The 14,309-nt window shown below is 38.4% G+C and overlaps 1 protein-coding gene across 2 annotated transcripts; it reads left to right on the top strand.

The window, feature by feature from the left end:
- The first annotated feature begins 212 nt into the window (after positions 1 to 212).
- LOC123672801 (S-adenosylmethionine sensor upstream of mTORC1) lies at positions 213 to 2,200 on the top strand. 2 transcript variants are annotated; one of them, XM_045607096.1, is made up of 2 exons: positions 213 to 1,317; positions 1,379 to 2,200. In XM_045607096.1, exons 1-2 carry the CDS (start codon positions 430 to 432, stop codon positions 1,460 to 1,462), a joined length of 972 nt encoding a protein of 323 aa, XP_045463052.1. In that variant the 5' UTR covers positions 213 to 429; the 3' UTR covers positions 1,463 to 2,200. The 2 variants fall into 2 exon arrangements, with proteins under 2 accessions (XP_045463052.1, XP_045463053.1); XM_045607097.1 differs by having other exon boundaries at positions 214 to 1,317; positions 1,376 to 2,200.
- The last annotated feature ends 12,109 nt before the right edge of the window (positions 2,201 to 14,309 follow it).

Here is a 14,309-nt window from a genome sequence, read left to right as displayed (position 1 = left end):
GACATTTTTTTTGAAATATCATCAAAGTCTGTGATATCATTTTCATATTATTAGTGGGGATAGTGGAGAGGGATATGTACCTTGTCTGTTGATTTGATGCTAATGTTGAATTCTTCATTTTAACACTACAAGTAGTTCATTTTACTTTCGATAATGTTTTGCAGCGAAACGAAACATTATATCACAGATTACTAGTCTGTGATTATATTTCTATGGAGTAAACACTGAATATGATTTAGAACTTGTTCCGCCGTTCCGGGCTCTAGAAATTTTTGATAACCTCAACCTTTGGTGTTGAATTGAAGTTATTTATTTTTTAAGAATAACTAAAATATCTTAACATGTCTTAAATAACTTTTACTTTGCTTAGAAATTGTGTGTTTGAATTCAACTGGAAGAGGCATCACTTGCATTTGAAAATTTGATGGGATGGCGTCTGAGGAGCAGTTGAAACTTTCGAATTTAATAAAATCAGTGCACTCCAATCTGAGAGAAAAATCAAAAAAGATAGGTGTTTCAGAAGCATGGAAGGAACATTGTAAGAATAATAATCTATTGAAAGAATATTCAGTAGCTATGAAAACACTAGCAACTAATTATTGGCAAAGTAATTTCACAAAAAAATGTAATGCCTACTCCAGAATCGTATGGATCTATTACTATAGTCTGAATTATTTCATTGGTAATGAAGCAGAAAGAGAAATATTGAGACAAAGACAACGGGAAGTTGAGATTGCTGAAAAAATTGATGTTTCCATTGATCAGGACTTACCATTACCTCAACTACCTTTAAAATTACTAGATGTAGGAAGTTGTTTCAATCCATTTTCCATTTATGAAATTTTTGAAGTTTTAGCTATTGATATTGCACCTGCAAGTCCTTCTGTTGAAAAATTAGATTTCCTTGAAGAGGAAGAGGAATCCAATGATTTACCACATAGTTCTTTTGATATTGTTGTATTCAGTTTATTTTTAGAATACATCCCATGCCCAGATTTAAGATTTAAGTGTTGTGAGAAAGCACTTACATTGCTGAAACCTGAGGGTCTTCTATTTATAATAACACCAGACTCTAAACATGTTGGAGCAAATGCTCAGCTAATGAAGTCTTGGCGTTTTATGCTTGCAGAGATAGGATTTTCTCGAATAAAATATGAAAAGTTGCCTCATATTCACTGTTTGGCTTTCAGGAAGAGTCTTCATCCAAAAATAACAGAGCGTTGGGCAGTGTTGCATAAAAATTGTCAGGTTTACAAGAAAATGTTCATTCCTCAAGATTTGCTTGACCATAAAGCTGATGAGAAAAATTGTTCTGATGTAAGCAATAAGCATGAGTAATATCAAATACATATCTCTATCAATGACTTTTTTGTAGTAGATTGAAAGTGATGAAATTACAAGGAAACAACATAATGATGCCCTATTGTATATTTCTGAAATTGAATACACCAGAAACATCTGAGGACTAATTGTTGTCGTGATATTAAAATTGGACTATATGTTCGATAGTTATTTGGGCATCTGTGCGGTTAGTTGTTACCGACCTTTCGGCAAGCATTCGCCTGCAGTCTTCAGGGTACTGATCTTGAGGAGAACGGATTTTCTGGTTCTGAGAAGAACCATTTGCCAAACTGCATCTGTCGGAACTTGTACGCACCATACTTTTTTTAGAGTTGAGCCCTGTTCATGTTGGAGCAACTGACAACTTTTCCTTGACACCACCAAATTAGAAAGGAGTCGGAACTCGAACAAACTGCGCATCCCGAAAATTCAACTACTGCGTATGCCGGAAGTAAGGTGTACATTATATTAAGCTTAATGCATATGGATTACTACCTAGTTCTGTAGACTAATGGTGATTGCAACCAATCTAACCTGGGTTCAACTGGGATAACCTCAATACGAACTCTAAAAAAGTATGGTGCCTACAAGTCCCGACAGATCTAGTTTAGCAAATGGTTCTTCTCAGAACCAAACAATTGGTCCTTCTCAAGACCCTGAAGATGACAGGGGAATGCTTGCCGAAAGGTCAGTAACAACCAACCACACCGATAATGGAAACAGCCCAAATAACTATCTAACATCTAAGCAATTACTATCACTCATTTTGTCGTGAAGATCCATAAATAGAGAGTGAAATAAAAAACTAATCTATGAATAATTGTAATATTTTGAGATTCATTAAATCCTTTTAACATTACATTACATTAAATCCTTTCAACATTACTTTCTAACATTACAAAAATATCTACTAAGTATTTGTTGAAACAAGAGGAAACATTTGATCTTAAAGATTATTTGGACTCTTATGAATATGTTAGCTTAGAAAATGCAATTTTGATATCATCCATAATGATCAATCGCCTGAAACAGACTCAGCTCAAAAATTCATCTTTTGTTTTGTCAGAGCAACATTCAAACATTTGTAGAATTTTTTTTTTTATCCTTAGTATGGAATTATACTTAACATAATTATTCGGAAATTGGGAACCTCCCCATTCTTTTAAATCGTGGAAATAGTAAAAAACTGCACAGGTTCCATTCGATATTTGGAATATATGTGTATGAAGATCTACAACTCCCTGCCCAGAAACCTTCATGTTGTAAGTAACATAAAAATATTTAAAAAAGAACTAACCAAGCACCTTATGAATTGTGAACCATATAGCTTAAACGAATATTTTGAAGAATGCAGGGATAATTTATAAATACAAGATGAAATAAAGTTCTTATTTTTAGTTAATGTCTAAGGAAACTTGTAATTTGCTCATAAACCAAAAATGTTTTGTCTTCAATGTAAAAATAGGTTTTTAACTTTAGTAAAAATTTTAATTAAATGCAGCCAATTACAAAAAATGATTTCACTTATTTCTCGGTGACAATCGCAGATGCGTAAAAGTAACAGAAACCAAAAAATTTATGAATATACTATAGCATTCATTTCATATATTAAAAATCACCAGCTCTGTACTGCAAAAGTTTATGAGGCGAAAAAATATATCCCTGTAGCTTCTTACAATCAGTCGGCTGCTGTAAAGCCTAAAACATAACCTATAGTTATAGTCCAAATTTGATCTTGAGAGCTCAAAAACTGAAAGAACTATGAAGAAAAAACTAAAAAAAATCTTGAAACGTTTATGCCCTGTAGCTCCGTAACGAAGCGTTTGCGGGTTCAGGTTATTGAAAAAAATTATTATTTCGACCTGAAAAATACACCCCTGATATCTTGATACTGAATTTTAAATCACCCTGTATAATTACTCGATGCTTTTGTATTTTTCTATATTTGTATCTTTTTTTAAATGAGGGGCGCTAGAATCCGCTTGTAGTCCCAGTCGTCCACCGAAGGATTGAGTGAAGCTCTAATTTTTGCGGACATTATGTTTGCGACATTGAAAAATTCACAACATTTTTTTTAACATGTTAAGCAAAATACTCCAGACGAATCTTTATTGCGAAAAAACTATGTTCAGGCATTATACAATTCCACTATAAAAAAGCTGTAAGAAAAAGCTAAAGATAAAACTTTTGTTCATTAAATGAAATAACAAACAACGCTTGTAGAAGAAAGATGCGAAGCACATAATGTTTTGGGAATTCGAGTTGAAGAAAAAATCGTACCTATTAATAATGAACATGTTAAAAAATTGAACCATTTTACAATTGCCATATTTTGAATGAATTTTGAATTCAATATCATTTGTTTTACCGAGAATATTTTAAGCATTGAAAACCAAAAGACTTCCTCCAGAAAAATTATATAAATTATTGAAAATGTTTTTTTTTTATTTAAATTAACGTGTCTCAGCAGCTAGGCCATTAGGTAAAGTAAATTGAATAATAGTAGTTTTGCATAAAAATACCTTCAGTTTCAAATGAAAATACTGCTAATGATTTTTTTTTTAATTGTAAGATGTAACAAAATGAGGAAATTGTCGCCAGTAATTCGAATCCTACGGACATAGTGGATCTTTCATGCGCGATAATAGACGTTAATTTATATTTGACAATTTACTATATTATGTCCTAACTTTGAGTAAGAGTGAAATTCTGTATCTAAATTTATTGTGAGTAAATCAATATAATCTTCGAAAAATGTTTTATTTAATCTGATAAACAATTTTTCAATGCATATTTGTAATATTTTAGATGCATATTATATAGTATGAAAGTTTTCAATGCATATTTATCCGAAGCCTAGTTATAATTATGAGTTGTTGCATTGGAAGGCAGGCAAATTTCTATGAGTCGACGTTTCAATACCTTTTTATTTTCAGGAATACCTCATCACTTAGAAAGATTGATTCAGTATAGTAGTTAAGTTATAATAAATATATTGGGATTAATTTAAGACGTTGACATATCTATCAGTATGGTACATATAAGTTTGATGAAATGTATTTTTATTTCATGTTAAAGGATACCACGATAGAAATGTTCAATAAAGTAAACAATAAAAAAATATATTTATCTATAAAATTTTCAGATCAAATAAAACAACTTTCAAAACAAACAAAACAATTTTCAAAACAAACAAATCAACTTTCAAAACAAACATTAAATGATTTCACAGTGTATAAATTAATAAATATGTATTTATTATAGATTTTTCGGTGATGTTTGTCACTTTATCTCATTTTCTCTCATCACGTCATTATATACTACCCAATTCAATTAAACAATGATTATTATTGCGGCGACAATCAGCCCAAAAGTGTCTGATGCTGCTTTCTAAGGCAGCTCCTTCATATGCGACGCAACTCCGCAAATTATGATATCTATCGGGCATCATATTCAACTTTTTAGGTATGGCACCCAAAATTAGTGACAAAGGCAGTTCTCGAATTCTTTCTGCACTACAGTGTTTACTTCGATGAAAACTATATTTTCATAGATTCGTTCAGAATGTAGTGGCTGCCCACACTTGTTGCACTTTGTCACTAAAAAATTCTATACCCTTTTGTGTAACTGTATTACAACAAATGATAGTGGCATGCTCAGAATTTAAAACATTTACATAATTATATTTTCCCATTTCTTAGTAGCTCTTCAGATTAAAAATTTTCACCATATTATATATAGTAGTTTTACAATCGACTGATCGAACCAAATTCAGCAAAGATGTTTATTGAAAACAAGTGGAAAGTATTTCAGCTCTGAGACTATAAACTTCCGTCAGACAATTTTTCATGGAAAGTTGCTTAGCCAAACTATATGCAGGGTATACACTTTTAAACTTCAAGGGGATTTTACAAGTGATTTGCAACAAAAAATGTCATATAACACATGTTGGCGGTTATTCTTCCATTTAACATTTTTTGATTTCACGGAATTTACTACTTTTTTCCAAAAAACCAATTATATCTTATTCATTTCAGCATCCTCGTCGAATTTGATCATATATTCCGAAAGAACATAAAAATTGCCTTAATATGAGAAGTATAAGTGGCAAAAGAGTTTTACTGACGAGTGTGGTGAAGTGGTGAATATAAATATTCTGAAGAGAGCGAAATAAGTCGTATCTCTCCAATCGTTTTATGAATGAAAAAATATTAATGAGAATATGTTTTCTTTGCAGTAAAAACTTCTTCATTTAGCAGGCTTTCGAACGGCATATCAAGTTTTGTGATAGCTACTTTCCTTCTGCTGTAATATCATGGCTAACTAATAACTACAAATATTTAGAAAACTGTAGGGGAACAAAATCCATACCATACGCCACAAAATGAGCACAATTTATCTGAATGAGAAAATTTCCGTCCGACAAGTAAGTGACTCACAGGGAAAACTCAAAATATCTCGTAAACTGAAGGGGCACAAATTTTCTTTTATGCGGCAAAAACCGGCACAAAATATCCAAATGAAAAAATTTGAAAGTTTTCATGTATGAGTCACAGCGTCAAGTTGGTGACTCACGGAAAAAACTCGAAATATCTCGGAAACTGAATGGGCAGACATTTTTTTTATATGGCAAAAATTGGCACAAAATGGGCACTTGTAACTATTAGATGTAGAACATCCATACATAAATTGGACTGTAAGGTACTGGGTTATGAAGTTCGAAGGACCATAAGATTTTCCACACTATTTATTGAAGTAGGTCTATGTACACAATTACACAATGTACACTTTACAAGATTCGCTTAACTAGTTATCGAAAACTATGAATCAGTTCTACGCACTTATCCAATTACAATTTACCGACTTGGGTACTAACGAAGATTTGGTGACTGAGACCGACGACCGGCTGTAGGGTCTTTTCTAACCACGTGGCGACAAGGCCAATATTTAACTAACTTGAAATGTGCAAGCTGAACACTGTGTCTCAAGGGGCGAGAGCAACGATGAACTATATTATACTGTACTTGACTTGTTGCTACTTGACTGTGTGTTGAATTTACTGAACTGACTATTCGATCTATCACCCCATCTCGACACCGATTCACTTTTTGGTCGAACCATAGAAAAAGGTTAAGAAGATACAACTGCTACAGATTATTATTATTATTATTTGAACTGGGGTCGTTTTGCTTCGGTAAGCCTTCCGGGAACTGCGACCATGCAGATCTTTTGTTCACTACCCTACTCATTCATAGAAACCCAGGGAGGTCGTCAACGACGTTAATAAAATTGACAACCTCCCTAGGGGCCTAGGCCATTACCTCTCTGGTATCCAGGACCGGCTTGCCCATGTGAATGGTTCTTAGGCCAGCCAGTTCTGGACACTTGCATATCAAGTGTTCAGCCGTTTCTACTTCCGATCCACAGAGTCTGCAAATCTCGTCTGCTGACTTACCCATTCGGTACAAATGATGTTTGTACCGACAGTGCCCCGTCAGCAGTCCCACCATCACCCGAAGCTCCGCTCGTGAAAGCTTCAGGAGTTTTCTGGTGTAAGTAGGTGAAATCTTCACGAATTTCTTTGCCTGAGCAAGTCTAGGAGTGTTAGTCCAGTGGATTGTCCTACTGTTCAACTCCCATAGCTGGACCGCAGCTTTGTATTGGTCTTTTCCTATCCCACAGAAAGGCTCAGGTCCAGCAGGTCTTAACCTTGATGCACTTTTTGCAAGCTCGTCCGCTCTCTCATTTCCTTCAACCCCACAGTGCCCTGGTACCCATAGTAGAGTCACCTTATTTCCTCTGGCCAGTTGCTTTATGGTGTTACGGCACTCCCAAGTCAGCAGAGACCCCTGGCAGCACGATTCCAGGGATCTCAGCGTGGTTTGGCTGTCCGTGGTGATGTAGATATGCGCCCCTTTGGGGTTCATTTTGAGACACTCCTGGGCGCATACATAAACAGCCATTATCTCGGTCTGTAGAATCGAGGGCTCACTTCCCAGGGCTTTAGAGATCCTCAGTCTAGGTCCATATATCCCAATGCCGGTGCCCTTCTCTGTTTTTGATCCATCTGTAAACCATATGGATGACTTTTTGTCCAGACGATTTATGAAACTTATTGAACTATGACGGTCATTTATAACCGTTTCAAAGGGCATTTCAAAATCGTAGGTGGTTGGCATAATATCTGATGGTTTTGCGAGGTGGTTTGAATCTAGTTGATTCAGTATCCTCATATGTCCAACCCAGTTCCCAGGAAGGAGCTTTCCATTATGGGAGATCCTTATTGCTTCGAGCAGGCTACATTTCCTCACATGTAGGTGTAAGGGAGGCAAGTCTAGTATGACCTCCAGCGCTGCCGTAGGAGCTGTGTGCATAGCTCCTGTGAGACCAATACACGCCAGCCTTTGCATTTTCTGCAACCTGATGCGTGTGGTGACCTCCTCGGTTTTTGTCCACCATGCTAGAGATGCATAGGTGACAATAGGGCGTACCACCGCTGTGTATAACCACAGTACCATTTTCGGTTTCACTCCTCATGTCTTTCCAAAGAGTCTTTTGCATGCCCACATAGCCGCCGTGGCTCTGGAAAGAGTCTTATCTATATGTTTTCCCCAGTTCAGTTTACTGTCTAGGATAACACCTAGATATTTACACTCACTAGAGAAGTGCAGAGTCTGACCATTTAAGACCAGAGTTCTGAGGTCGAGATTCCTTTTTCTAGTGAACGGGATTATTGATGTTTTCGAGGGGTTGACAGTAAGCCCCTCTTCCTTTTCAATAGTTTTGAGAGCAAGTTGCATTCGGCTACTTATTGGGCCCCCATGCTTGCCTCTAACCGTCACCACTATGTCGTCGGCGTAAGCCTGGACGTTAAATCCGCCTGTTGTAAGCCTCTCCAAGAGGCCATCCATGACCAAGCTCCACAGCAGGGCTGATAGAACCCCTCCCTGAGGGCATCCCCTGCACGTCAGCACAGTCACTTCGGTTTCTCCCAGATAGGCTGTAACGGTTCGTCCTTTCAACATAGCTGATATCCACTAAACAGTGGAGGGTTCTATCCCTTTCCTTTTGGCTGCATTGCATATGGAGGTATGTAGGGTATTGGCAAAGGCCCCTTCGATATCACCGAACATTGCAAGCAGAATCTCCTTTGCGTTGAGGGTGCCTCTCTAAGAAGATGATGAAGGGCGTCTACAGTAGATCTACCCGCCTTATAAGCAAACTGTTTGCTGTGGAGTTTTAAACTGCCTCTTATGTTGTAGTCAATTATTTTCTCCAGGGTCTTCAGGAGAAAGGAGGTGAGGCATATGGGTCGATAGGATTTAGGCTCTGGGGAGCCTTTTCGACCCTCTTTGGGTATGAATACTACCCTCGCCTCCCTCCATGATTTCGGGATATAGCCCCTTGTAAAGCTGGCCTTAAAGAGCTCAGTTATCGGGGCTATAAGCACTTCAAAATCTTTCTGAAGCATGGCTGGAAAAATACCATCCATGCCTGCTGATTTGAAGGGCTGAAAGCTCTTTATCGCCCATTCAATTCTTTCTGGTGTGAATAGTCTACCAGCTTTCTGAGAATCCCACCTGGTGGTATACTTTCCCAGCGGGGAATCTGCCTGGAGCCAGGAAAGTGAGTCTCTAGTAGAGCTCTTAGGCTCTCTTGAGGATCATTCGTAAATTCCCCACATGGCTTCTTTATTTGGCCAATTGGGTTTGAGTGATCCTTAGATAGTACCTTTTGAAGTCTAGCTGCTGGGGCCGTTTTATCTATTCCCTCACAGAAGCTTCTCCAGGACTGCCTTTTGGCTTTCCTGACCTCTTTGTTGTAGTTGGTCAGGGCTAGTCTGTAGGCATTCCAGCTGCCCTCTCGCTTAGTCTTGTTGAAGGCTTTTCTAACAGTTTTCTTGAGCTTTTCAAGATGATTGTTCCACCAGGGGACGTCTCTGGAGATCGTTTTCTTCCTGAGTGGACAACTGTTTTCAAATGCCCTCTTCAGACATGATGTGAAGTGAGCAGAGGCGTTCTCCAGATCCTCATTGGAGCTGATGTTGTATTTCAGGCCCTTCAGATCAGAACTCATGTGGGCAAATGTATTCTACTCGATGGATGAGTTTCTGTCCCATAAATTCTAGTCATCCCTATGAAAAATTGTGTATTTTGCCGTTGATTATATCGTACTGTGAAATTTGTAACGTGTGAACATGTATTTATATTTATTATATACATTCATTTTGACAGCATCTGTAAATACTTGAGATGAATATATATATATCTATCTATCTATGTAAAGTTCCCAGTCTGTCTTCCTGGGTATCCTGCACTCAACATCAGCTGAAGCAGTTGCTTCAACGTTGAATTCTATTGCCATATGGTCTGACATGGATGGCTCTTCTGAGACCCTCCAGTTCTTGACCATCCCCGCAATAAAAGGTGTCGCCAGTGTAAGGTCAATTACTTCCCTTCTGATCGCATTCATGAAGGTTGGACTATTACCCACATTTACCATCTCTATGTTAGTAGAAAATAGAAAGTCAAGCAAATCCTCACCTCTATGATTTATATCTGTGCTGCCTCATACTTTGTGGTGTGCGTTCGCATCGCAGCCCAGAATCAGTTGTTTCTTCTCTATGCGGCACCATTCGATGAGGCGTTGTACTTCCTCCGGTGGGGGGCTGATGGCGTCTCCTGGAAAATATCCTGAGGCGATAACAAGCTGCCTCTTGATGTTCTCAGTTCGCACCTCAACCAATGCCGCAGCAAGATTCCTTGTCAGGAACTCTGTAAGTGGAAGACAGGTTAGTCCCCTTCTGAGTATTATTAGGGCTCTTGGACTCACTGCCTTATCGCAGTATATCGTCTGATATACTTTGTTTGGTAGGCCTCTTACTTGGCCTCCATTGATCCAGGGCTCTTGTATCAGCCCTATGTCAATATGCCTTCTAGATGTTCTCCAGCATAAGGCACTAGAGGCTGCCTTCGAGTGCTGGAGGTTTATCTGAAGGCATGTCAGACATCTGCTCCTTATGAGGTAGGATGTCCGCTAGGCTTTTCGGAAGGGACCGCCGGTTTTTCTACGTCGGACCCCCCTTATCACGCCCTTGCGGATCAGCCCTCCCCCTAGAGCTGGTGGTCGGTTTTATGGCCTCTTCATTTCCTGGAGGTTTCACCACCTTCTTCTTTACCTCCCCTTTGGGCCTTTTCGACGCCGGACCAGAGGTTGGGGCCTGAGATGCTCCTCTCCTCTCGGCCATTGTCTTTGGTCCCTTAAGGCGAAGATTTGTTTGGCCGAAAAAGTAATTTATCTGCCAATTCTTTGCTCTAAGTCTCTCGACCGATGTTCTATCAGCCGAGATTACAATCTCGAGCATCGGTCCTGATGGTCCCCTTCGAAGGACTCTCCAACTGGAGGTTTTGAGCCCTGCGTTCTGATTCCCTACCGCCTTGAGAATTTTCTCATTGGAGAGATCATGGCTGTCGGGGAGATATCCGACCAGGATCTCCGGGTGAGGGAGTTCTGCCTCTTCGGCTATCCTTAGATCAGCTCCCTCCCAAGGTTTGAGTTTTGGCTGTATGCTCTTCAGCCACTCCACAGTGGCTTTGTCAGAGCATGTCAGCCCAAGCCAGCCTGGCCTCATATGCAGTTGCTGGAACGTAGGCGTTATGGCGTCCTCGTTCCCCAGTGCAATAATCTCTTTCATTAGCGATTTTTTGATGGCCATTAGTTGGTCCATTTCCAAAATCCCCTCTGGAAATTTTTTGTGCATTATCCCCACCTTCAGACCAGCGGTAGCCTGGCTGTAGGTGGGCCCACCTGATGCGGGACCCTTGGGAGTTCCTGAGGGCTGAGCCCCGGAAGCTCCCGAGGATTGAACTTTGGAGGCACCCGAGGCCTGAGCCCCGGCACCTCCTGAGGACCGTGCGACTTTTGAAGCCTCGCATTTGGCACTCTTAGGTCCTTGCCTTTAAGCGTGCTGTCCTCCGACCTATTTTTCTTGGTCCCTCTGTTTTCTGCCTTGGACCAATTGGTTTGGAGGCTTCTTTCCTGGCATCGTCAGGAGCCATCCCTTTCTTTAGACGGAACTTCATCCTCCTTCTGGCGGCCCCGGAGAGTCTATGTCTCCTGACCGTCAGCTTTTCGAGGCCAGCTACGACCTCTTCATCGCTGCTCTTCAGCAGCATTTTCTCCGCCATGGGGTCAGGACTTGCGCCCTTTTCCTCAGGCCAATTAAACCAGAGGTCGCCTGGTATCTGGAGTTCGCATATTCAGGACTAGATCCTCCCACTAGCCACGCAGACTTCGGCATACGCTGTTCCACCTTGTCTTGGGGAAAGTTTTTATTGTGTCTTTCATACACTCGGTTCAGGCGGTTAAGCCAAATCCCCCGGCATGTGTCCTCTGCTCGCGAGACATGACCACAGACATCAGATTCCACATGTCGGTATATCAGGCATGAAGTGCTGATCCCTTGCATACCTGGCATCGTAAACCCCGTGCAATACCCCAAGCCACGACACTACAGCAGAGTATGGGGAGTCGCACCGCATTGGTCAGTGTCGGTCGATCACTGTCCAACTCTCGCCCTGAGGAGGCTGCGGTGAACCATGCCAGCACAGACCTTGGCATGGCTGGGGTCGACTAATCCCCCGAGAGCAACTGCTACAGATAAAACGGACATAGTTAAAATCACAGAACACTAAATATATAAGAAGTGCTAACGCCGTGCTAAATCAAGGCAACAATATGGCCGATATTTTGTCCGCCATCACTGAGTGTTTACATGGCGGGAAAATTTGAATATGAAGGCATGTCAATTCATTGAAATGGTTGGAATATTGTTTGAATTTATTTTAGATTATGCTGCTATAATTTCGAATTAAAACAAAAAATATCATTCAAAAGTTTTATTTATCAATGTCAATTTACATATTTGCTTCAAATAGTAATTATTTATAAAAATCAATACATAATATACATTATATTGAGAGATTTACACTATACCTGACTGAAAAAAAAATACCTATTTATACCTACTTTATAAAATTATATCTGATGAACAACTGAATTGATACATTTCTGAAGCAATATTCAAATTTCTACACATACATGAAAGATAAAAATTTTCAGTTGGTTTAATCTATCTTCCTGCGTTTCAGTGCTCATTTCGTGATTCACTTTTATTATCACAGGTCTTCTTTGGTACTTCATTTTTAACTCATTTGGAGGTTGTAGGTGGATATGAAAAAAAAAAAGAATATAAATAGCGATCAAGTAGTAGGTAATTCATTTTAATTTGATATGATAATTCTGGATCACGTAGATGGTTATTGTAAGAATCATTAGTATTTTCCATACTAACATTTAGGGAAGTTCTACAATCATAGGGCTGATGATTATAAATTTGATACTTCAGTAAATGCCGAGGAACAGAATTTACTTTAATATAGTTGGTTTTGAAGGATTATCATAATCACAAGTAAGGATCTCAGATATATTAGAACATTGAAATACAATATGAGGAAAAACCCGGTCTTATTTTGTTCTAAATTCATTTTCTCATGGATTACCTGACCTAACCTTACCTGAAACCTAAAACAGAACTTATAATTAATAAGTGACAATAAAAACTACTTTATCTGTTCATTGCTACCATACAAGAATTACAAACACAATTTATTGTTGGTTATAAAATCGTATTGAAAAACTCGAACGCTGATTGGCTTATTATGAGAATAAAATTTTTACATCGTGATATGTATGCATGAAGTATACCGTGTATGCTGAGTGTTTGTGACATCTGTTGCCAATGCTAGTACAAGCGGTTTCACCCCCCTGGTTAAATTACCATTATAGCCAGCCGTCATTATAAGGACGACTGCGCGCAACGCTCTCATAAAGTGCGCGGAATTATCTGTAACTAACTTCAGGGGTGAATCTTTGGACAATGGCGGCGCTCAGTTCTACGAACTCTGATCAAAACTTAACAAATTGGATACCAAAATTCTAGGAGTGGATCACCAACTTGACGCATCTCATTTTCCTGATATCTCGCAGCTGTTCCTCGAATTTTATTACAGTTTATTATTGATTTCTTTAGAAATCGCATCTGAAACCTTATCGACGATTGTCTTTATAAAATTCGGTTCCTTTCGCAACTGTTTAATTGTCAAGTTTACTATACATTTCAATTCATCCGTTTGTTCACGTGTAAGCGGCATAATGGATTTTTCCTTGTATATATTTTCAGAAAATATTTATTTGATGGAAACAAACACGTTGTTTCTTAATATTTAGTATTAAACTCGGTTTATTATTCACTGGATATGTATTCAGGTGTTAATTGAAAAAATTTGTTAGAATCTAACACAAAAAAAATAATAGAAATTTTGATGTCGAAGAAAATTATTCCTCTTCTTTTTCAAGGTCACATTATATTGATTGAATTTTTCGGTCTTAAAACCTTTTTTCATTTGAGATGCCGAGATTTCAAGAATTTTCTTGATCAGGTATGCATTTGTCAAGCATGTATTCAAAAAATTTTATCCGCTTCTTTTGTTTTGTCTTCTTCACACTTAGGTTCTGAGATCATATTCACAATAGCTGAATCATTTTTCATTTTCATTTTTGGTTTTTTTGCATTTCAAATTTTTCCGCGATACGGCACAGTTGTAGATTTCTTTGATTTCCAACTGATATTTGACACATCCCTTAACTCACCTTTTTGAATATCTTTCACTTCGGTAATTATTTTCTTGATCAGCATAGTACTCCTTATGTTCAGTTTATGATTTTTCAATTTCCTCAATCCCGATTTCAAAATCACTTTCTCATCCATAATGTTTATGTTTTGAATTGTTCAATTACGAAAAAGATTAAAATTATTTACTATGCAAACACGTTATTCACAGAATGCCTTATACGAAATTACTGAGGTAATTTTTAAGTTGCAGGCAACTTATATATTCTTCTTTCTA

This window comes from Harmonia axyridis, chromosome 2 (genome assembly GCF_914767665.1).
Source record: "Harmonia axyridis chromosome 2, icHarAxyr1.1, whole genome shotgun sequence".
Taxonomy (NCBI): domain Eukaryota; kingdom Metazoa; phylum Arthropoda; class Insecta; order Coleoptera; family Coccinellidae; genus Harmonia; species Harmonia axyridis.
This window is presented reverse-complemented; position numbering and strand designations above follow the sequence as displayed.

Excerpts from the sequence above, each read along its gene's own strand:
- LOC123672801 (XM_045607096.1), top strand. The coding sequence starts at position 430 with ATGGCGTCTGAGGAGCAGTTGAAACTTTCGAATTTAATAAAATCAGTG. Across the intron at positions 1,318-1,378 it reads ATGAGAAAAATTGTTCTGAT|ATTGAAAGTGATGAAATTAC; the intron begins GTAAGCAATAAG and ends TTTTTGTAGTAG.